This window comes from Rhincodon typus, chromosome 26, assembly GCF_021869965.1.
Source record: "Rhincodon typus isolate 14 chromosome 26, sRhiTyp1.1, whole genome shotgun sequence".
NCBI classification, from domain to species: domain Eukaryota; kingdom Metazoa; phylum Chordata; class Chondrichthyes; order Orectolobiformes; family Rhincodontidae; genus Rhincodon; species Rhincodon typus.
In genome coordinates this window covers 32,524,096-32,546,836 of record NC_063357.1, presented here as the reverse complement: position 1 = coordinate 32,546,836, position 22,741 = coordinate 32,524,096, and the positions used below count along the sequence as shown (strand labels likewise).

Here is a 22,741-nt window from a genome sequence, read left to right as displayed (position 1 = left end):
TACTATTGAAGCCCCCCACTACAATTGCTCTCCTATTCTCCCCCTTCCCTTCTGTGCCACAAGGCCAGAGACCTGTCTGCTATGGCCTTCCCCTGGTAGGTCAACCCCACAACAGTATCCAAAATGGTATACTTATTGTTGAGGGAAACGGCCACAGGGGATCCCTGCACTGTCTGCCTGTTCCCTTTCCCCTTCCTGACAGTCACCCAGCTACCTTTTTGCTGTACCTTGGGTGTGACCACCTCCCTGTAACTCCTCTCTATCACCCCCTCAGCCTCCCGAATGATCCGGAGTTCATCCAGTTCCAGCTCCAGTTCCCTAACACGGTTTTTGAGGAGCTGGAGTTGGGTGCACTTCTCGCAGGTGAAGTCAGAGGGGACACCAGCAGTGACCCTTACCTCCCACATCCTGCAAGAGGAGCATGCGACTGCTCTAGCTTCCATTCCCTCTACTCTAGATTTCCAGAAGCGAAAAAAAGCCTTACCTTACTGACCCTCCACACAGTCTTTCTTTGGTTAGAGGAGGAGGATGGGTGGGAGACAGTACACATGTAGTCTTTCGGGTTTAGCCAATGACCGAATATATTAGTTCCTTCCTGGCTCGTATTCTCTCCACCCGCCGCTGAAAACAAGAAGGCCGCTGCTGCACGAGGTAAGTTTTTATACAGGCAAAAATAAAAACAACGTTACCTTACCTTCCCATCGGCACTCTGGCTCGTGCTGCTGCTTCTTGAAAACAAGTAAAAAGCATTGAGAGAAAGACGATTGAAAAACAACATTTTTGACCACAAGAATGATAAGGGTCATCTCAGCAAGCCATGAATGGGAACCAATGAACTGCCTTCGGCTTTCCTTTGCCCATAATCTATTTTGTGTGCACATGTAAGAGTGTACATGTGTGTGTGCACATAAGGGGGACTTTAAAAGGAGATTAGCGTTTTGATTAATAATGTTATATGCTGGTAATTTAAAACTGCTTGCCTATAGTTAGTGTCTAAATATTTGTAATAAATTGTTATTCTTGTTAATACAGGCAGGATGCTTCACACTCTGGTGGGAGAAGGGGGAGGGTCCAGGAAGGGGGCTCCACATTGCCTGACACAAGTCAAAAACAAAAGATCCCATAAATGGATTGTCAGTAAGCAGACCTCCTTGAAAGGATGCTCAGCAAAAAGTCTTCAATTTTAAAAACAGTGTCTTAGTAAACAGTGAGGATTACTGTCAACTGTGTCACAGAATGCCAAGTTTTTGCTGCAGTTTCCTTTTTAAACTACACCCTCCATCTAAATGTAATGCATTTCTAAACTGCCAGAAGTAGTTCAAGTGCCAATTATCTTAAATCCATTAAAAAAAGAACTGCTTAATGAGATTGCAGCCTTCTGACAATTTCACAGCATATATAATTTCACAGCAGAATCTTGTTAAATCAAAAATTGCTGAGTATAAAATAATGAGGTATGAATGATATAATACAATACTGATGACAGATGTGATTTACGCAACTGAGAAAGACTATTCACAGTCACTCTCTGTGAACAATCAGAATTGACTAAATCAAAAGGACTCACTGTACAGTTCAACTTCCTCTTGCAAAGCTTTTTGTATTTCATTTGCAAGAAGACTGCAGACAGCCTAAGAGAAAGAAAATTTCTGAGAAAAATGTAAGACTTGGATTTATATAGCACTTTTCAAACACCTTAAAGTGCTTTTCAATAAATGAGGCACTCGTGAAGGGTAGTTACTGCATCATAGGAAATACAATGTAGCAAACACAGCAGCCAATTTGTGTCTAACAAACACCCACAAACAGCAATGCAGTAATGACCAGTTTATTTTTTTTTGTGATGTTCTTTCAGGGTTAAATATTGCGTAGGAGACTGAGAATACTTTCCCAGCTTTTCTTCAAAATGACACCAGGTCACCCACAGCAGACAAATGGAACTTCAGTTTCACATCACAATCAAGAGACAGCATCTCTGTCATTGTAACACTCTTGCTCACATAACCTTGCTTTTTTGTAGTCAGGATGTTGACTCAGAAACAACAGTGCTACTAGCTGACAATGAGGATGCAAGACACATTGTAAGTGAGAAAAGTCAGAAACAATGAGTGAACCTTAACTGAATATGTTCATTAATTTAAATTTCAAGCCAAATAATGGCAAACTTACTGACAACATCAACATAATGCCACTGAAGACTATCATTCAAAATTAATACGTGGCTATAGCTGGGTCTCCCCACTGCAGGCGACATGTATTAGATAACTGGTTGAGTCCCTATTCCCAGTTTCAGCAGTTTCTCAAGGCTTAAATCCAGAGCTAGATTCTGGAAAGTTGGGTCATAGACCTGAGAAATTGATAACCCTGGAGACCATCTAGCTTTTGTGTTTCTATACATTGCCTTTTCCTGATATTCTCTTGATAAATGTTTGAAAACATGGAATTCAACTCTAGTAAATTAACTTGCAGTTGTTGATGCAACAGCCATTCACTGTGAAACATTCCACATTCTGCATGAAAAACAATACTTCTGTCCTATCCTTTACTCTTAATTATGGGAAATTAAATACATTCAAGAACAAAGATTATTTTTAAAATGAGTGCTGTAAATGTGATCAACTTTCATGCACAATTAAATTAGACAGCATCACAGAAAAAAGGAACTTGTCATGCAGTGAGCATTGCCCAGAAGCTCAGGGTTTGAATTCACCCCACAAATCCTTTGAACAAACACCAGTGTCCCTCAGTGAGTATGGGAGACATTCCTGGGCAGCCATATGAAAGAAAGGGGAAACTCCCAGCACTATCACAAGCTCCAGGCTCTAATATGCAATGGAAAACAGTACATTGCTGCAGTAAATTAGGTTCCTTGAACGAAGTGTCACAGAAAATAGGAAACCAATATCTTTGACCATATATTAATATCATCTTAGACAACCAAAATGCTTACCAACTTGAGTTACTTGAAATTAGCTTAAAAGATAGCAAAGGAAAGCCAATATATTTTGGGATAAGTATTGATTATGCAAGAAGAATTACACATATGGTTCTTCGCTGACAAAAAAAGACAAATAAATTCTACAGTCAATTAACTGTTCTCTGTTTAGAGTTCAGTTATCTAAGGTTTTATTTGCTCACAGGACAAGCATTCTGCTGGTCAGTGAGTGGCTATATTGTATATATCCTCTCTATGTAGATCAATAAAATGTTGGTTCTAATGAAAGGGAGAAACAGGAGCTGGTGACAATGGTAGACAAGCATGAAAGACAAAGGAGCGTGGTTCAAAAAAATAGGAGTCTCCCTTTTAGGACAGGGATGGGGTAGAATTTTTCTCTCTCAGATGTTCTGGGACTTTGAAACACTCTGCCACAGAAAGCAGAGGAAGCAGGGTCAATGAATATTGGTAAGGTGGAGAAAACAATTTCTTGTTGGGCAGGATTATCACTGATTTGGGGGGGATAATTGGGAATGTGGAATTCAATCAGAAACAGATCATCCATAAGTTTATTGAACAACCAAGCAGGCACAAACAGCCGGCTTCTGCTCCTTGTTTGCATGTTGTAACCACCAGAAAAGACCCTTCAGTCCATCCAGCCTATCCCACACAATCAAAACATCACATTATATGGACTTCTTATTCTGCACAAAAACAAAATTGCTGCTTCGAGAGGTAAAAACCAAATGGAAACCCAGGTCAATTTAGGCCTAAAAAATCTGGGCAATATTAATTGAACCTGTGATGTTTGAAACTAGTCATGAATATCATCTCAATCCTTCCTGTAACAAACGGAACATACTCATTAAAACTGGTCAAACAGAAGGATTCTGATATTCCCACTGCTCCATTTGAACACCAGGATATATTAAATTCAGCAAACTTGTGAGCAGAGAACTAAGAGAAAGCAGAAATACAGGACATCTCTAAGTAGAAATAACAGCTCAAATGTGTCCACGTTTATAACCACAGATTTAATTCTGCTGATAGCCATAAGAGGTTCAACTTACTCAGTATTTTTGCAAATCTGTATGTCATATGTTGTTGTTAGACTTTCACATTTGCTTTACATTCGATAAAACAAAAGCCAAGCAAAACCAGCACCATCTGTCACTTCAAATGCTGCCCGCTAAACCAGAATACACAATCCACATCCAGGACCGTCAGATGACCTTGAGGCACTCATCAACCAGTTAATCGAATTAAATCTGCACAAAAGCATCAACAGATGGTAAAATAAAGCAGCTCACAGACCTCCCTCTGCTGGAACACCTTAGCTACTGGGCTGAACCTATTCCAGACACTTCAGGAAGTGACATCTCTGGCATCAGCCAATAAAAACTAAAGAGACATCTATTTAGCACCATATTGCAGCTTTTCCTTCAGAGCACAGGAAATTCATTGGATTAAATCCAGTACTGGATCTCAAGACTTTTTTTCTTCTTACTGCCAGTATTCTAGACTCTCGTGCAGATTGCAACTCTGCAGGAAAGCATTGCAGTCAGCTTTAATATAGACAGCACTAATTGCATCTTAACAAATGAATACAAGAGGATTACAAGCAGATTAGCAAACAGAAAAGACTGCAAAGTACTGGAGGAGTAAAAAGTTTTACACACAGATATTTGTACGAATAGAAGCACAAACCTTCAATCACTCGAAATTTTTCAAGTTCGTGTTAGAAATAAATGACGTCCAAATGCAACAAGACCCGGAAAAATTTAAGACTTAGGCTGACAGTGGCAAGTGACATTTGTGTCACACAAGTGTCAGGCAATAAGTATCTCCAACAAGATAGAATCCAGCCATCTTTTCTTGACATTCAATGGCATTACCATTGCTGAATCCCCTTCAATTAACATCCTGGAGGTTATCATTGACCAGAAACTGAACTGGAATTACCATATATAGATACCACAAGAACAGGTCATAGGCTGGGGGGGTTCTCTGGTGAGTAACTCACCTCCTGACTCCCCAAAGACTATCCACCATTTACAAGACACAAGTCAGGAGTGTGATGAAATAGTTTTGAGTGGCCTGGATGAGTGCAGCTCCAGCAACATTGAAGAAGCTCAACACCGTTCAGGACAAAGCAGCTCAGTTAATTGGTATCTCACTTAGGACATTAAGCATTCAGTTCTTCTATCACCAATGCACAGTGGCAGCAGTGTGTACTATCTACAAGATGCACTGCAGAAACTTGTCAAGTTTTCTCTGACAACATCTATCACATCTGTCACCTCTATCAATCAGCAGATAGATGGGAAACCACCACTTGCAAGTTTCCCTCCAAACCACTGACCATCCAGACTTGGAAATATATTGCCATTCTTTCACTGTGGATAAGTCAAATTCTTTCATTCCTTCCCAAACAACACTGTGCGTGCTCCTACCCTATATGGCCTACAGAATTTCAAGAATATTTTGCATTGGTATTTACTATGGAAAAAGACATGGAAGCTAGGGAACTAGGACAAGTAAATAGTGATGTTTTTAAAACAGTCCACATTACAGAAGAGGAAGTGCTGGAGGTCTTAAAATGCAGAAAGATATTATTGAACTGGAGAGGGCTCAGAAAAGATTTACCAGGATGTTGCCAGGAAAGGAGGGTTTGAATTATAAAAGTAGGCTGGATAGGCTGGGACTGTTTTCACTGGAGCATAGGAGGTTGAGGGTGACATTATAGATGTTTATATAATCATGAGGGACATAGATGAGGTGAATTGCAAAGGTCTTTTCGCTAAAGCGAGGAAGTTCAAAACTAGGAGGCATATTTGTAAGTTGTGAGGAGAAAGATTTTAAAAAGGGCATGAGAGGCAACTTTGTTTTGACAGAAAGTGGTTAGTGTATGGAATGAGCTGCCAGAGGAAGTGGTGCATGCAGGTACAGTTACAATGTTTAAAAGACATTTGGAAAAGTACATAAATAGGAAAGGTTTGGATGGATATGGACCAAATGCAGGCAGGTGGGACTAGTTTAGTTTGGGAACATGGTCGGTATAGACCAGGCATTTGCTATGCTTGTCTTTATCGGTCAATGCATTGAGTATAGGAGTTGACATATCATGTTACAGCTGTGCAGGACATCGGTTAGGCCACTTTTTGAATACTGTGTTCAATTCTGGCCTCCTTGCCATAGGAAAGATGTTGTTAAACTTGAAAGGGCTCTGCAAAGATTTACAACAATGGGGTTGGAATTTTAAACTGTAGGTAGAGGCTGAATAGGCTGGGGTTATTTTCCCTGGAGCATTGGAGGCTGAGGAGTGAACTTATTGAGATTTATAAAATCATGAGGGTCATGGAGAGGGTGAATAGCCAAGGTCTTTTCCCAGGGTAGGGGAGTCCAAAACTAGAGGGCATAGGTTTAAGGCAAGAGGGGAAAGATTTAAAAGGGACCTAACGGGTGACTTTTTCACACAGAAGGTGGTGCGTGTCTGGAAGTGGTGGAGGCTGTTACAGTTCCAATATTTAAAAGGCATCTGAATGGATAGGAGTAGGAAGGGTTTAGAGGGTTACTGGCCAAATGCTGGCAATTTGGACTAGATTAATTTAGGATGTCCGATCAGCATGGATTAGTTGGACCAAAGGGTCTATTTCCTGCCATATGAGTCTATAACTCTAAGGCCCTGGGACCTGATCAAATGTAAGGAGAATGTGGGAAGCTAAGGAAGAAATCATGCGGCCCCTTTGCAGAGATATTTGTATCATCTACAGCCATACATGAGTGCCGGAAGACTGGAGGGTGGCTAATGTGGTGCCATTATTTAAGAAAGGCTGCAGGGAAAAGCTTGGGAAGTATAGACCTGTGAGTCTAACAGACAGGATTTACATCCATTCGGAGAAGCAAGGACTGATTAGGGATAGTCAGCCTGGCTTTGTGCATGGGAAATCGTGTCTCACTAACTTGATTGAGTTTTTTGAGGATGTAACTAAGAAAATAGATGAGGGCAGAGTGGTAGACATTGTCTACATGGATTTTAGCAAGGCCTTTGGGAACGTTCTGCATGGTAGATCAGTACGGTTAGATTAGTAGATTAGAAAGGTTAAATCATATGGTATCCAGGGGGAGCTAGCCAATTGGATACAAAATTGGCTTGATGGTAGGAAAAATGCTAGAGGATTGTTTATTGGACTCGGGCCTGTGAGCAGCAGTGTTCTACAGCGATCAGTGCTGGGTCCACTGTTGTTTGTCATTTATATAAATAATTTGGATGAGATTACAGAAATCTTGCAGGTGACAGCAAAATTGTTGGCATAGTGAGGCAGTGAAAAAGTTTATCTAAGAGTACAATGGGATAGTGATTATCTGGGTCAATAGGCCTGGGAGTGGCAGTTGGAGTTTAATTTAGACCAATGTGGTGTGTTGCATTTTGGTAAAACAAACCAGGGCAGGACTTACACAGTTAATGATAGGGCCCTGCGAGATGTTGTCGAACAGAGAGACCCAAGGCTTCAGGTACATAGTTCTTTGAAAGTTGCTTCACAGGTAGACAGGGTGGTGAAGGAGGCATTTGGCACACTTGACTTCATTGCTCAGACATTTGAGTATAGGAGATGGGACATCATGTTGTGGCTGTACAGCACATTGGTGAGGCTACTTTTGGGGTTATTTGTTATGTTCTGGTTGCCCTGCTATGGGAAGGATATTATTAAATTGGAAAGGGTGCCAAAAAGATTTACAAGGATGTTACCGGGATTAGAGGATTTGAGTCATAAAGAGAGGTTGGATAGGCTGGGACATTTTTTCCCTGGAATGTAGGAGGTTGAGGAGTGGCCTTATAAAGTTTTATAAAATCATGAGGGGCATGGATAAGGTGAATTGCAAAGGTCTTTTTCCTAGGGTAGGGGAGTTCAAAACTGGAAGGCATAGTTTTAAGGTGAGCGGGTAAAGATTTAAATGAGACCGGAGAAGCAACTTTTTCACACAGAGGATGGTGCGTATATGGATAAACTGCCAGAGGAAGTGGCAAATGCAGGTACAGCCACAACATTTAAAAGACATTTGGATCTGGACCAAATGCAGACAAAGGTTTAGTTAGGGAAACCGCGTTGGCATGGATAATTTGGACCAAAGGGTCAGCTTCTGCACTGTATGACTCTATGACTCCAAGACTACTCAGTACCACCTTCTCGAGGGCAATTAGGGCACTGTAGGGCCTAGGCACTGTAACCTGCATCCTGTGAAGAAATACGTTTTTGAAAGTGAAGCTGGGGCTGGTGTAGAGCAGTGATAGTCTCTCTATCTGTGAACCAGGAGATCTAGGTTCAAATCCCACCTGCTGCCAAGCTATGTACTAACATCTCTGAACAGATTGATTGGAAAATGTCTTGAATGTGAAGCTGAGGTAGTTCCTGTCACTCATCAGGTGGAGATGTCAACAAGAAAGGTTCTAATAAACTTTGACGAAGCTTCCGAAGAATAATATTACAAGTTCATACTTCCAGTGTGAAGTTTCACCCCTCACTGTCCCATCAGAAAAGACATTTGGGAATTCAGGTGCAGAGGTCTTTGCTTTTATTAGAAAACACTCTTGGTATCAGGTTCATGTGCTCACAGCACGTCCTGGGATATGAAGCTCCACAGTGGGGCCACAGATTCACAAATTAAACCCTGACACCCAAGTCCTGCCCAGTTTGGATCTGCTTCAACTAGATATCATATTTGGAGTTCCTCTCTCTATTGAAGACTGTAACTACAGATAATACATATATTCAGGTACATCATGAACAGATACTGACAGAACTTGAGTTGAGGCTGCTATGATGGGGTATTACCATTACAGAAAATTCTTTCGATCTTATTCTGAAGGTGTGTAAACAGACCTTATCTCATCATGTTATTATTTGTCGTATCATATCATCTTAGTGCACCCTTTCCTTTTAAGATGATATTAAGGATGATTATTTATTTGAGGAAGAAACATAAATAAGATACAGTAAAAGTACAGAAACCAAAGATTTCAAAGAAAATCCACTTAGGCAAGAGAAAGTTCCAGACTCACATCCAAAGAGGAGCTGTTAGTAAGTATACTAGCTATTGCTGGTGACACAAACCACTACTAGGTCACTCCATTACTGAACGGCAAACTTGGTGGACAGTTACATTAACACCTAAAAGTATGTATCAGAAGCAGCTGAGTCACATTGCACAGCAACCCTCAACATTTCACCAAGAATGCATACAGGCAAAGTTCTGCCTTTAAGGGATTATATCAATGTGAACGTTCAGTTTTATGCTAGTCTGAAAGTTTGGCCTTATACATTGTCAAAGGAAAGTTTTCAGCTTTATTCGGAAGACCATGTATGGAGAGAATCAAACTCAAATCGGTTGAAGTAAATTACTTGTCAGATTCTGAGACTGTTCTATCACAAATTTTAAAGATGTCATTGTTTTCAATGGGAATCCGGGAAGTATGGAAAAGATCTCTGTCAAACTGAAGATCAAGGACGGAGTCAAACAAAATGTTACATGGCTAGATCAGTGCTTTATGCATTAAGGTCAAAACTCGAAGCAAAATTAGAGATGCTGGTCAAGGTGAGAGTCCTTAAACCTGCAAATATGTGTGATTGGGTTATGCTTATTGTACTAGTGATGAAGAAAGATGGATTGATATGTATCTCTGGTGATTTTAAGGTCACTGTTAATCTGGTCTGGTGTGCTAAACTGTATCCTTTACCTTTAATCAATGACCTATTTGCTGGACTAGCTGGAGGTCAGCTTTTCAGTAAAACTGACATTAATCAAGATCTGAGGAAGGGTCACCGGACCCAAAACGTTAACTCTGTTTTCTCCTTCACAGATGCTGTCAGACCTGCTGAGCTTCTCCAGCAACTTTGTTTTTGTTCCTGATTTACAGCATCCACAGTTCTTTCGGTTTTTATTAGTCAAGCCTGTCTCCAGATGAATGTAGACCCCAAATTACAGAAATACTTGATAATTGTAACACATACAGGCCTATTCAAACACAAGAGACATACCTTTGGAATCACATCTGCATCTGTGTTATTCCAATATGCCTTGGGTCAGATTTTAAGTGAATTAGGACTCCAGTCACCTCTATGAAATTTTAGTCACAGGGAGAAATGAGAAAGTACTTTTCTACAATTCAGATGCTATTCTATAGAAACTTAAAGATAATGATCAGAGAGTGTGGAAAGATAAATGTCAATTTTAAAAATTTTCTATCAAATATTTAAGCCATGTCAATGATACTACACAAGTCACCTTCAAAAGTAAAAGCCATGACTGAGACACTAGCACCTAAAAATGTAAACTAACTACAATCATTTTTGGAGCTTGCTATATTACTACGGCAGGTTTGTCGCGAAGTTGCAACCATTCTTTAGCTATCGCACAATATATACACCAAAACAAGAACTGGAAATGGGAAGATTAATGTGAAGTGCCTTTGCACAGACCAAAGAGGCTTTGATAAAGTATGAAGTCCTGGCCCATTTTGACTCAGTTACCATTGCAACTAACATACAATGCAGCACTCTATGATGTGGGAGCAGTCATTTCTCACATATTATTCATTGGTGAAGGGAAGCCAATAGCTTTTGTATCAAGATCATTAAACAAAGCAGAAATGAAGTGTGTACAGATAGAGAAAGAATCATTAGGAATCATTTTTGGCTTTAGATAATTCCACCAATACCTGTATGGCCAGGGATTTAACCTAATAAAAGACCACAGATCATTGACCACAATACATGGGCCTCATGCAGGGACACCTTCTCTAACTAGTGAGCTGTATACAGTGGTGGATGTTGTTGCTATCACCCCACACTTTTACAATTAAATATCCACAACCCAACTTACATAAGAATGCTGATGGGCTATCCAGATTGCACTTTCCAAATGAGTCGACTACAAACAGCACTTATGTAAGCATTTTCTACTTTGAACAAGTAAAGAACACTTTGATAATGGCAGGACAAGTTAAGATGTACACCAGAAATGATCTATAACCATCAAAAATGGTACGTTGTGGTAAGATCACAGGAAAAACCCAGAACTGAAACATGTCATAGGAAAGCATGAACTATCCATAAGAGTAAGATATCTCCCATGGAGAATGAGGGTCATCATTCCACCACAGCTAAGCTAATGAGTTAAATCAACTACACAGAGGTCACTGTGTCAGAATGAAGGAGATAGCCAGAAGCTATTATTGGTGACCAGGGCTCGACTCTGACATTGAGGATAAAATGGGAATATGTGCTGCTTGCGCAAGAGCTCACAACCTACCTGTATTAGCACCATTACACCTAAAAACCTGAGGTTAAAGCCAATGAAAATAATAAACAGATGCCTGAGGTATGCCAACAGCCAAATGGAATTGACATCCTTCAGAACTTCCAACTGTTGTATATATTGTGAATATTTTCATTGCAGGAAGCTCTCGATGTGTAGAGATGTTGTGTATTTGGCAAGTACACTGGGCTAACACTTTAAGAGTCTGATCATGTGATGCCATATTGACATATTGGCCATTTTAAGCAGGAAACAGCTGAGTCTAATCTTGTGAACAACTCCTTCATGAAGCTCCTGCTCTTATTAAACACTTCAGTCTCCCAGTCCTTCTTGAACATAAGTGAAATCACAAGTGAAAATGACACAGATCTAGTTCAGGGAATTGAGGAATGATTTTCTCACACCACGAGGAATAAGTAGTACCATCCTCTCAGCTCAAGCTCATACTCACAGGTACATCACTCAGTGTAACTGCATCCCACGTAGTTATGTTACAAAGGACAATAGTTTGCAAGACTCAGCACCATACGGATGAAGTGCACTGAAGTGCTGATAGCCACGTGATTCTCAAAATATCCTTACATTTCCTGGGTGCTGTGTCCCACAGTGATCTACTGAGGAGGGCTCAGGACCTGCCAGGGCTATGGATGCTCATAAATTGCTCAAGCATTCATTGCCATCTCACTTAGTCCTTTTCTTTCTCAGTTTGCAGGACAAGATGGCCCAGAGCAGGAGAGGGCTGCCAGGTGTTCAGATCCTCTCCCTTTTCAAAGAGTAGGCCACAGAGCTGACGTCAGAGGACCATGGCCAATTCTATGCTGACAGAGAGACAGGAATGTTCCAAGATGTCAGTGAGAAATGTTACAGCCCACTGTCTTCATATGTGCATGTTCAGCAGCTCATTCTTTCTCTCCTCCAGTACAGGCACTAGCAGCCACTGGAAGAGGAGAAAACACAAGGCACTACAACTTCCTCTCACTAGCACTACCACCTCTGAGGAGGCATTGTCACACTGTTCACCTACTCTCTCCCATGGCACAGAGATATTCACCTCGATGCTACATTATCCAGAGCAGGCACACAATCTCAGTCTGGTGGACACATCTCTGATTCACTCAGGTGAACAGTGTGACAATGCCTCCTCAGAGGTGGTAGTGCTAGTGAGAGGAAGTGTTTTCTCCTCTTCCAGTGGCTGCTAGTGCCTGTACTGGAGAAGAGAAAGAATGAGCTGCTGAACATGCACATATGAAGACAGTGGGCTGCAATGCCCAATGTCTCTGACTCATGCGTTATGCAGATGATATTCCTCTGTGCTTGACCATAAGCCACACAGTGAGCATGCTGGAATAGGAATGAGAATAAAGAGGCCCCTGCTAGACTAGAATGAAAGATACAGGAGTCCACCCATGGGAGGGATGGTAGCCATCTTGAAAAGCCAGCTGCTGGATATATTTTCAGATCTGTATTCTATTGCTGTAGCAATGGTACACAGCAGTAGAAGATAAAGCACCATGATCAAACACCAGGTACCCCTTCATCTTAAATTGCCAGCAGGCATCCACGGTGGGGAGCAGTGACAGCCAGAAATCCTTCGACCTTCATCTCAGGACATTACAGATGTGCCCTCCTCCTCTACAAATGTATGTGTCTAAAGCAGTTAGCCGTGAAGCATAGGGCCAGCATATGGGGCTTGTAGGAAAGGCTGCTGAGATTGGTTTCAGGGACTTTATTCATTGAGATTACAGAGAGGACACTGGGTCTGAAATAACAACATGGCAGAGGCAAATCAGTATGCAGAGGCAAATCAGTATGTAATGCAGAAATGTGGTTATCTTTCCCCTGGTTGGGGTCTCTATAGCTAGGTAAAACATTCTCTATATATGAGATGGGTGAAGTAGTACAATACGAAGGACTTCATTTTTTATGAGGCAATAAGAGAGAAGTGTTTGTCTTTGTACAGCCCAGATGATAGTGGAAGTACAGGCACTGAGGATGCTGAATGATAGTAATAATAAACACAAAGAACCTTACTTTCTCCAGGACTATAGGAATGGGAAGGTATTAATACAATTATTGACATCAGGCAGGCTATGAGAGAACTGGAGATATAACTAGACCCCAGGTGAAATTCCACAAGTTATCACAGTTCCAGATAGAATCCCGAAATCATCAAACTCCCAGGTAAGGAAGGATGAACTAGCTCTTTATTCACTCGCCCTTCAGTTGGTTGCAACAAGGTTAACCTACAAAGAATCCTTACTTTGGAGTAGATTTGTAGCTCGGGTTGTGGGTGTTGAGGTTGGTTGGCTCACCGAGCTGGTTTGTTGTTCCGCAGACGTTTCGTTACCGTGCTTGGTAACATCCTCAGTGCAGCCTCTGATGAAGCGTCAGTGTGTTTTCCCTGGTTTTAAAGTCTGGGGTCCGTTGCGATGGATTGCCTCACTTCCGGGTTTCCTCCGTAGTGGAATGTATATGAGGTCGAGTTCAATGTGTTTATTAATAGCCTGCTTCGTGGAGTGCCATACTTCCAGGAATTCTCGTGCTTGTCTCTGCCTAGCCTGTCCCAGGATTTTGGTGTTGTCCCAGTCAAAGTCGTGGTTCTCCTTGTCCATGTGGATTGAGATGAGTTAGTATTGGTCGTGTCTTTTTGTAGCCAGTTGGTGTTCATGTACTCTTGTTGTTAGTTTCCTTCCTGTTTGTCCGATGTAGTGTTTCTCGCAGTCTCTGCAGGGGATCTTGTAGATGACATTTATCCTGTCCATGGCGTACATCATCAGGAACCTACCTGTACCTACCCTACATCAGGAACACGTCAGAACTCACCACAAGACTTCACAAACCCACATCAACCCTACGACAAGTGCTCACCCGAACTAAAGACCCACTCCCCGCCATGGACAGGACCAATGTCATCTACAAGATTTACAAGATGACATTTCAGGGTCTCTCTCTCTCTCTGTGTACATATAGTCATTGAAGTTACATCCACAGTCATTTTGCTGTATGAGTCTTGTTTTAAAATGTTGGAATTAAAAGTTCATATGTCCATGGGTGATCCATGGTCATTCCTTACTCTGCTTTTCCTCCTTTGAGGCACAGCCCATAATCATGTTTCCCTCCAGGACCCCTGGCTCATGGGGAATTCATACTGTATTGCAGCTACAGTTGCATGCAATTAGCACAAAGCTAGGCTTGTGTACACAATTTGATGCTTCTATAAGAATATAAGAAAGAGGAACAGGAAGAGCCCATGGGGCCATTCATCCTGCTCCATCGTTCAAAATAATCATGGTCATCATTGACTCTGCCTTTTCAGGCACAGACCCAAACCTCCTAGAACAGGACATAAACTGTTGCAAGTTCCACGATCTATCCTGTTGCAGACAGTGATCCAACCTCTAGACAGACAGTGGCCCACAATTTTCCCATTTAGTCTCCACACTTCTCTTTTGTCATGTGTGCATTAATATGGCGCCCAGCTGCAGACTGAAGCTCTGCATCTGTGCATTAACAGGGCCTTCTGCTACAGCCTGTATTTGAGTCTTCATCAGGTGTGCTCTACTGGACCCTTTAGCCACAGACACCATGCCCTTAGCCACTTGGGCATTAAGATGGCCCACAAACACAGCCTGGCTCTTCCCTTTCAATGCCTCAACTTGGGGAGCTTAGACCATAACTCAATAGAAAGATCAATTAAAGCTTCTTTGCTTTAAGGACAAAGCAGCAAATACTTAACCTGAATTTGGGGAAGGAATGATGTCTGTCAGGTACATTCAGTATGGTCTGGTATCTGAAACAATGGCTTTTGTGATTGGGCAGAGGTTAAGTGGGAAGGCTGACTTCATTCTAGCTACTTGTGGTTTTTATGAGATGCTATTGTATATAGATAAGCTTACTGTTCTTTGGGAGGTCAAAGCACTTTTGAGGTTGGAGAACGTAATCACTAAAATTTAACGAGAGTCTGATTTTTCAGCCAAATTAAGATCACCCACCTGTCATTGTCCTTGCCTGCTCCAGGCCTGGAAAATCCCAGCAACAGAATAAACAGTGAGACAAAACCATCTGTGAGTTTACACTTACATCATAACTCCTGCCAATGATCAGGAAAACACCAGGACCATTTGAAAATGTGCATGCACAGATTCTCCCACCAAGGTGGTGTTGCTTCAGGCCATTTGAAGGCTACAACTTTAACCACTCAAAAATATTTTCCTTCCGATTTGTTGGAACAAGCCGAACAAGCAAGTTGGAAATGTTTTGTGCAGGGATTTCCTACAGAGCTGTGATAGATCAGGTGGTAAAGGATCCAAGATCATGGTTTTGAGTCTCACTTAAGGTGATGGCGCTTTTGTTAAGTATTTTATTCAAAATGCTTTTTTAAAAATTAAACTAATGGGGAGACTTCATAATTAAGGTTTCCAAGACTGGCTCATACTCAAACTAATTGATTGCTTAGGGTATGGAGAAAATTACTTTCACCACTACAACAGCCTGTTAAAATAAATACAGAGAATGTTAGAGAAACCCAGCAGATCTGGCAGTCTGGTAAGACTTATTCAGTCTTGAAGAAGAATCACGTTGGACTTAAAACATTAACTCTGTTTCTCTCTCCACACGCGCTGTCAGAGCTGCTGGGTTTCTTCAGCATTCTCTGTGTTTGTCTCAGATTTCCAACATCTGCAGTAACTGTTAAAATGGGTGCTCTCTGAGCAGCTGTAATTTTTTTCCCAATAAGTGATGTTGTTGCAAAAGGTGATAACCGCATGACACCAGGTTGTTTAAAAAAATTGTATCATCGAATACAAAGCAGTGTTGTAGTCACAAGCACCTCTGATTTTCTCAGCTTGACACTGATATTAAGGATGTATCTGCCCTTCTGCAGGAAGTCGTCTCCCTGGTATTCTGATACAAATAAACAGAGCGTTGTATTTATCACTCCTAATGGCCTGCAATTCAGTGGTCCCAATACACATAGCCTTTTTTGGCCAGTGACAATTACTGAGGATACATCCATCAAAGGCTTCTTTCCAAAGAGTAACTGTAAGCAAAAAGCTGCAAAACAAAGTCTCTGTAAAAGCTGACTTTAAAGTAAAAAATCTTGTAAACACTCAGCAGGTCTAGCAGGATCTACGGAAAGAGAAACCCAGTTAACGTTTCAGGTCCATGACCTTTCAGTGTTTCTGGTTACTGAGAATCTCCAACATTTTCTGTTACTTCAGATTTCCAGCACCTGAATTACTTCACCTTTATGTCTTTGTACAACTATGTTCAAATCTGTTTGACAGTGTCTGTGGTTTTCGCTGAATTCTACTTTTGCATTGTGTCGTACTTCAACATCAGAAAGAAGGCGGTCATTGAAGTTTGATAGCACTGTCCTGAGCAATTTCATATTCATATAAATGGAATATACATGATCAAGTTTCATTGTTTACTAAATCAGCTATATCCTGGAGTATCTGGTAGATTTTATACTTTTAGGGAATTTTTGTCCAGGTCTAAAGTTCAGATTGCTTGTTACATCATAGCTAATGGCACTGATAACTTATAACCGAGGCACCAATTACATAATATTTGTCATACAGATAATCTGAGAATAAAGATCTGCTTTAGACTATGGTATTTAAAAACAAAATTCGATTGGTATCAGATTGTCAATTACTTGTGTAGTTATTGTAATCAACCTGTTCAGACATGTTATGACACACCTCCAGTGTATGTAGGACTTGAACCTGACCTTCTGGCTGTAGTGTGACAACTGGGCCACGTCCCCAATTACTTGTGTTTGGTAATTTTAATTAAAAGGTGCACGTTTGGGTTGTTGATTATTGATTGTATCAATTTTTTGGGACGTAGGACCAATTATACATCCATATCTTTTGACACTACTCATCAGAATAGATACCTCATTCAAATTTGGAACCAGTATAAACTGATTAAAGCTCTTTGGATACATAGAAATTATAAAACTAAAGTTTAAAAGGTGCCATATTGTTGCAATCCTATACAGACTAATAACTTATAAATGTGACATATATATCTTTTTAAAAACGTGTCAAATAAAGCTCACCCCACACAAGTGTGAGGTGTTGCACTTTGGAAAGTCAAATCAAGGTAGGACTTATACAGTAAATGGTAAGATCCTGAGGAGTGCTGTGGAACAAAGGGACTTAGGAGCACAAGTACATAGTTTGTTGAAAGCAGTGTCACAGGTATTCAGATTGGTGAAGAAGGCATTTAGCATGCTGGCCTTCATCACTTGAGGCATTGATTATAGGAGTTTGTTACAGTTGTATAAGTTGTTGGTGAGGCCGCACTTGGATTATTGCGTACAGTTTTGGTCACCCTGTTATAGGAAAGACATAGTTAAACTGGAAAGTGTGCAAAGAAGATTTACAAGGATGTTGCCAGGACTAGTAGGCCTGAGTTATAGGGAGAGGTTGGCCTTGATAGGACTTTATTCCTTTGAATGTAGGAGAATGAGGGGTGACCTTATTGAGGTGTATAAAATCATGAGGGGCATAGACAGGATGAATGCATATAGTCTTTTTCCCAGGGATGGGGAATTGAAAACTAGAGGGCATAGGTTTAAGGTGAGAGCGGAATAAATTTAAGAAGGACCTGCCTGAGAAATTGGTTGAGGCAGGTACAACAGCAACATTTAAAATACATTTGGATAGGTATATGGATGGGAAGAGCTTAGACGAATATAGACAAATGCGGGCAATTGTAACTAGCTGAGTGAACACCATGTTTAGCATGAAGCAGTTAGGCCAAAGGGCCTGTTTCCATGCTGTATTATTCTATGACTCTAAGTGCCAGGTAATGACCATCGCCAACAACAGAGAGTCTATTTATTACTTCTTGACTTGCAATGATATCACCATCACTGAATCCCCCACTACCAATATCCTACAGGTTACCATTGGCCAGAAACTGAACTAAGCTATATAAATATTGTGGCTACAACAGCAGGTCAGAGGCTAGGAATCCTGCAGAAAATAAATCACTGAACTGGCCAGTCATATAAATACTAGTGCTAGAAGGTCTAGCCAGAAGCTTGGAATACTGTGGGGAGTAATTCATCTCCCAACTCCCCAAACCCTGTCTATCATCTACAAAACACAAGTCAGAGTGTTCCAGTAACAGTTTAGAAACTTGGCACCATTCAGGAAGAAAGTAATGTACTTGACTGGCATCCAATTCACCACTTTCAACATTCGCTCCCTTCTCATTCAAAAGGTACACTGCAGTAACTTACTAAGGTTCCTTAGACAATTGCTTCCAACCCTGATCTCTTCAGCAGATGGACAGCAGATACGTGGTAACACCACAACCTGAAAGTTCCCCTCTAAGCCACACACCATCCTGACTTGACCTATATTGCTGTTCCTTCACTGTCTCTGGATCAAAATTCTGGAACTCCCTTCCTACACACTGAGGACTGCAGAAGTTCAAGAAGACAGCTTAGTACCACCTTCATCCAAGCAGTTAGGAATGGGCAATAAATGCTGGATTAGCAATGTTCATAGTGACTAGTAATATTGATAATCCCTTGGGAAAAAAAATGCACTATTTAATAAATCTTTGTGTATCTTTGTGTAGGCAACTTATACTTAAAAATTCAGAGAAGATTTCCTCTTACACTTAGCACACAACATACTCTCTTGTGGAATTACACAGACAGTGTACAGTTATTTTCAGCTTCCAATGGGCTCCTGTATGCCTGTTTCACTGAGTAGTAACTCTGAGTGCCCATCTTCATGCGAACACGAATTTCCCAGAATCCAGAGATGGCTACAGGATGGGCCACATCAATTAGAGACTATCTCCATTGCATATCCAGATACGTCAGTTCACAAAGCCTGACAACACAGAACCTGCTGCCTGTCTTTAATAGTGACTGATTTGTGAGGAAGCCTGTAACCTGATCTCAGGAATGGTTAATTCCTCATGGCAATATGAAACACATTAACCTTGCATCCAGGTAGATGCGATCATCAGCTAGCATTGATCCCAACTTTGTTCCATCTTAGAATGGAATGAACAGCTTTCAACATATTTGTTTACCACCCAATCCCTATAACATCTTTTTGAAACTTGGGAAACTCAGACCTAAACCTCTGCAATAACAAATAAAGAACCTCCACAGTGATAATCTAACGATTACCTTCTGAGCCACAGGCAAACTGATATTGAGTAAATAAAGGGAAGGAGTCAAAGCTATGGTGTGGGATGAACGGGTTTCAGTTCATGGGGCACTGACTGTTGCAATCAGATAGGTGTCACTTGACCTGTGCTGGGATCAATGTCCTGGCAAATTGAAAAACTAGGGCTGTAGAGAGAGCTTTAAACTAATCAGAGGGCGGTGGAACAGTCATGAGGAAGGAATGTAAGCTTTCAAATCAAAAGGATAAGGCAGCATTGCAGAGCATATATATTAACAATGACACCTAGAGGGAGATAAGATGGGACAGAGTACACAAGCATTAAAAAAGGGCTAAAGGATGAAAAAAAGTGAAAGGCAAAATTAATGGCTCTTAACTTTAATTAGTATTAGTATTAATTGAAATAAATAGGTAACAGCATAAACTGAGGTTAAAGGGTATAATCTTATAGCCACTATAGAGGCATAGTTAGAAGGAGATCAAAACTGGCAACTGAACATTCAGGAGTGTGTGATCTTTCAAGAGGATAGACAGGAAGGAAAGTTAGGGTGGGATGGCTTTTTTGTTATTAGGAATTAGTACATTAGCAAGAAATGATCTTTGATCCGGTGATGTCGAAGTTATATGGCTGGAGGTAAGAAATAACAAGGGGAAAAAGACCTAGTGGGAATAAGCTACAGACTCCTAACTGTAACCGTTCAATGGAACAAAAATAAATTAGACTGATTTGGAATACTGTAAGCAGTTTCGGACCCTGTATATAAGGATGGAATGTTCTGGTGCTGGAGGAGGTCCAGAGGAGGTTTACAAGAACAATCCTGGGGATGAAGGCTTTGCCACATAAGGAGTAGTTGAGGACTCTGGTTCTGTATTTGATGGAAGTTAGAAGGATGATGGGGGATCTGAATGAAACTTATCGAAAATTGAGGAGCCTGGATAGAGTGGATGTGGAACAGATGTTTCCACTAGTAGGAGAGACCATGACCCGAAGACACAACCTCAGAGTGAAGGGATAGCCCTTTAGAACTGAGATAAGTAGGAATTTCTTCGGCCAGAGGGCAGTTAATCTGTGGAACTCATTGCTGTGGAGGCCAAGTCATTCAGTATATTTAAGACAGAGAAAGATGGGTTATTGATCAATAAGGGGATCAAGGGTTACAGGGAGAAGGCAGGAGAATGGGGTAGAGCAAAACATCAGCCATGATCAAATGGCAGTGCAGATTTGATAGGTTAAATGACCTCATTCTACTCCTTTATCTTATGGTCTAACAATAATAATGTGGATGGTGATATTAAACTGGATGAGATGCCATGTTCGTGGAGGAGTATATGTGGCTCTGTGTATGCCAAAGATTGATCAGGGTACTTTCTAGATGATATGGAGGTAATACAGTTGATGCCCAAAGAAATTTGGGCGTCAGATGCATAGATATTTAAAATGTCACAAATGGGTGCAGAAAATAATCAAGAAAGCTAATGTCTAGAGGACTGAAATACAAGGGTACAGAAGTTATGGTGCAGTTATACAAAACCCTGGCTAGACCCCACTTGGAGTACTGTGAGCAGATCTGGGCATCACACCTTAGGACAGCTATATTGGCTTTGGAAGGAGTACAATGTAGATTTACAAGAAAGATACCTGGATTTCAGGGATTAAACTATGATGAGAGATTGTACAAATTAGGCCTGTTTTCTCTAGAATTTAGAGGGTTTAAGAGGTGATCCAATCAAAGTCTTCAAGATATTAAGAGAAGACAGGGAGGTAAATATAAACTATTGCTATTGGTTGGTGATTCCAGAACCAGGAGGCACAGTCTGAGAATTAGCACCCTGCCTATTTAGTAAGCTACTATCAAATACTGGCTTCACTCTCTCACTGAACTGGCCTTTCATACTTAATGCTGAAGTCAGTGCTTCAGCTCCAAGTTTATCTGACCACTTTGGGGCTGTTCTGTACCTGAAGTACATAGCCAGAATCACCCCAGTTATCTGTTGCATGACGTTAAACGGAGGCCTAACCTATAGTTATCAAGTGGATGTAAAAGATTCAATATCACTCATGGTGGAATAGTGGAAAGGGGTGCAGGTGTCCCGGAGAATGTTTACACAATAACTTGCACAGGCAAAAACAAAAATAATTGCTCAGTGATCTTGGTGCAGTTTGTGAGATCTTTCTGTGCACGTGGCAATGATTTCTGCCTCCAACTGCGCTATTCCATTGCTTCACGAAGTCCTAAGAGCTGGCAATGGAATTGGAAAATAAAGTTGATGGAGTGATGAGCTGTTATGCTGCACCGGCTTCAGTATTTCCCTGCAGGGAGTTGGGGGCAGAATGTAAAAACAGTTGGATTGTGCTGAGTCCAGTCAGTTTCTTGAAGGGGGCAATGAGGTAGAAATTGGCCCCGAATCTTACAATAGATTTTGCCAGGAGGGTGCAGTGGTGCAATGGTAGTGTCCTTACCTCAGGGCTACAAGGTCCGAACTCAAGTCCCACTAATCCCAGAAGTGTGCCTTTGTATGATAGGTCTGAACAAGTTAATGAAGGCATTCTGCCCTCGTTTTTCTGATTTGCAAATGGTGAACACATGGAAGGGTTGGATTTCTGAACTGGTAGCAGCTGTCAATGACTGCTAGCCCCAGCCCAGCTCAGTGATGAACAGGCGCTTACCTCCCAGTCTGGCTCATCCAAACACCGCGAGTAGGTAGACAGTGGGGGGCCATTCCCCAAGGCAGGCAAACCCGAGACAGGAGGAGGAGAGGTACCGGCAGAGAGAGAGAGAATGGGGTGAGCGACAGAGTCCTGGAAATCGCTGTGAAAATGCTCTGGAAAAGAGAGGGAGACTTACCCATACTCAGCAGCGCCTTCTGCAAAACCTCATCGGTCAACATTCCCCCTACTCCCGGGGCTCGGCTGCTGGCAGCGGTTTGGGGGGGGGGGGAGTGTGGAGGGTTTTGTAGCCGGTCCTGCTCACTGGGCTCTAGAACAGCTTGACCCCCGAGTGTGTGTGGGTGTGTGTCTCTGATATCCTCACCCTTTCTCAGCAGCAGCTGCCTTCCCCATCACAAAGGGCAGAGCCACCCACGCCACAATGTAGACCCAGGGAGCCCAGGACCCAACAGCGAAAGGCAGTCACCCTCTTGCCTGGCCTAGCTCTGCTGGTGATGGCCTCACAGACCACAGCTTTTAACCTCAGTACGCTTTTATTCCCGGAACGTGTTCTTGCTCTGTGTCCCTGAGAGATACCGATTAGCACTTCCCTTCTCTAGAGCAACACGCCCGGGGAAAGGAGTCCCGTCTGTCTCCTGGAGAAATATGGATAAAGGT

The 22,741-nt window shown here is 41.6% G+C and overlaps 1 protein-coding gene across 10 annotated transcripts in view; it reads right to left on the bottom strand.

The window, feature by feature from the left end:
• The window catches only part of LOC109924869 (septin-5-like), a 155,271-nt gene extending 132,787 nt beyond the window's left edge, over positions 1 to 22,484 (bottom strand). For 3 of the 10 annotated variants that reach the window (XR_007264871.1, XM_048612730.1, XM_048612732.1), the window contains exon 1: positions 4,006 to 4,312. Coding sequence is in view for 1 of the 10 variants with exons in the window: in XM_048612731.1 (XP_048468688.1) it covers positions 22,085 to 22,092; positions 22,263 to 22,305 (51 nt within the window). In the remaining 9 variants the exon portion in view is untranslated. Of the gene's footprint in view, positions 1 to 4,005; positions 4,326 to 4,642; positions 4,747 to 21,877; positions 21,912 to 22,084; positions 22,093 to 22,262 lie in introns of those variants that run through there. The other 7 variants (XM_048612735.1, XM_048612734.1, XM_048612731.1 and 4 more) reach the window with 6 other exon arrangements.
• Between the last annotated feature and the right edge of the window lie 257 nt (positions 22,485 to 22,741).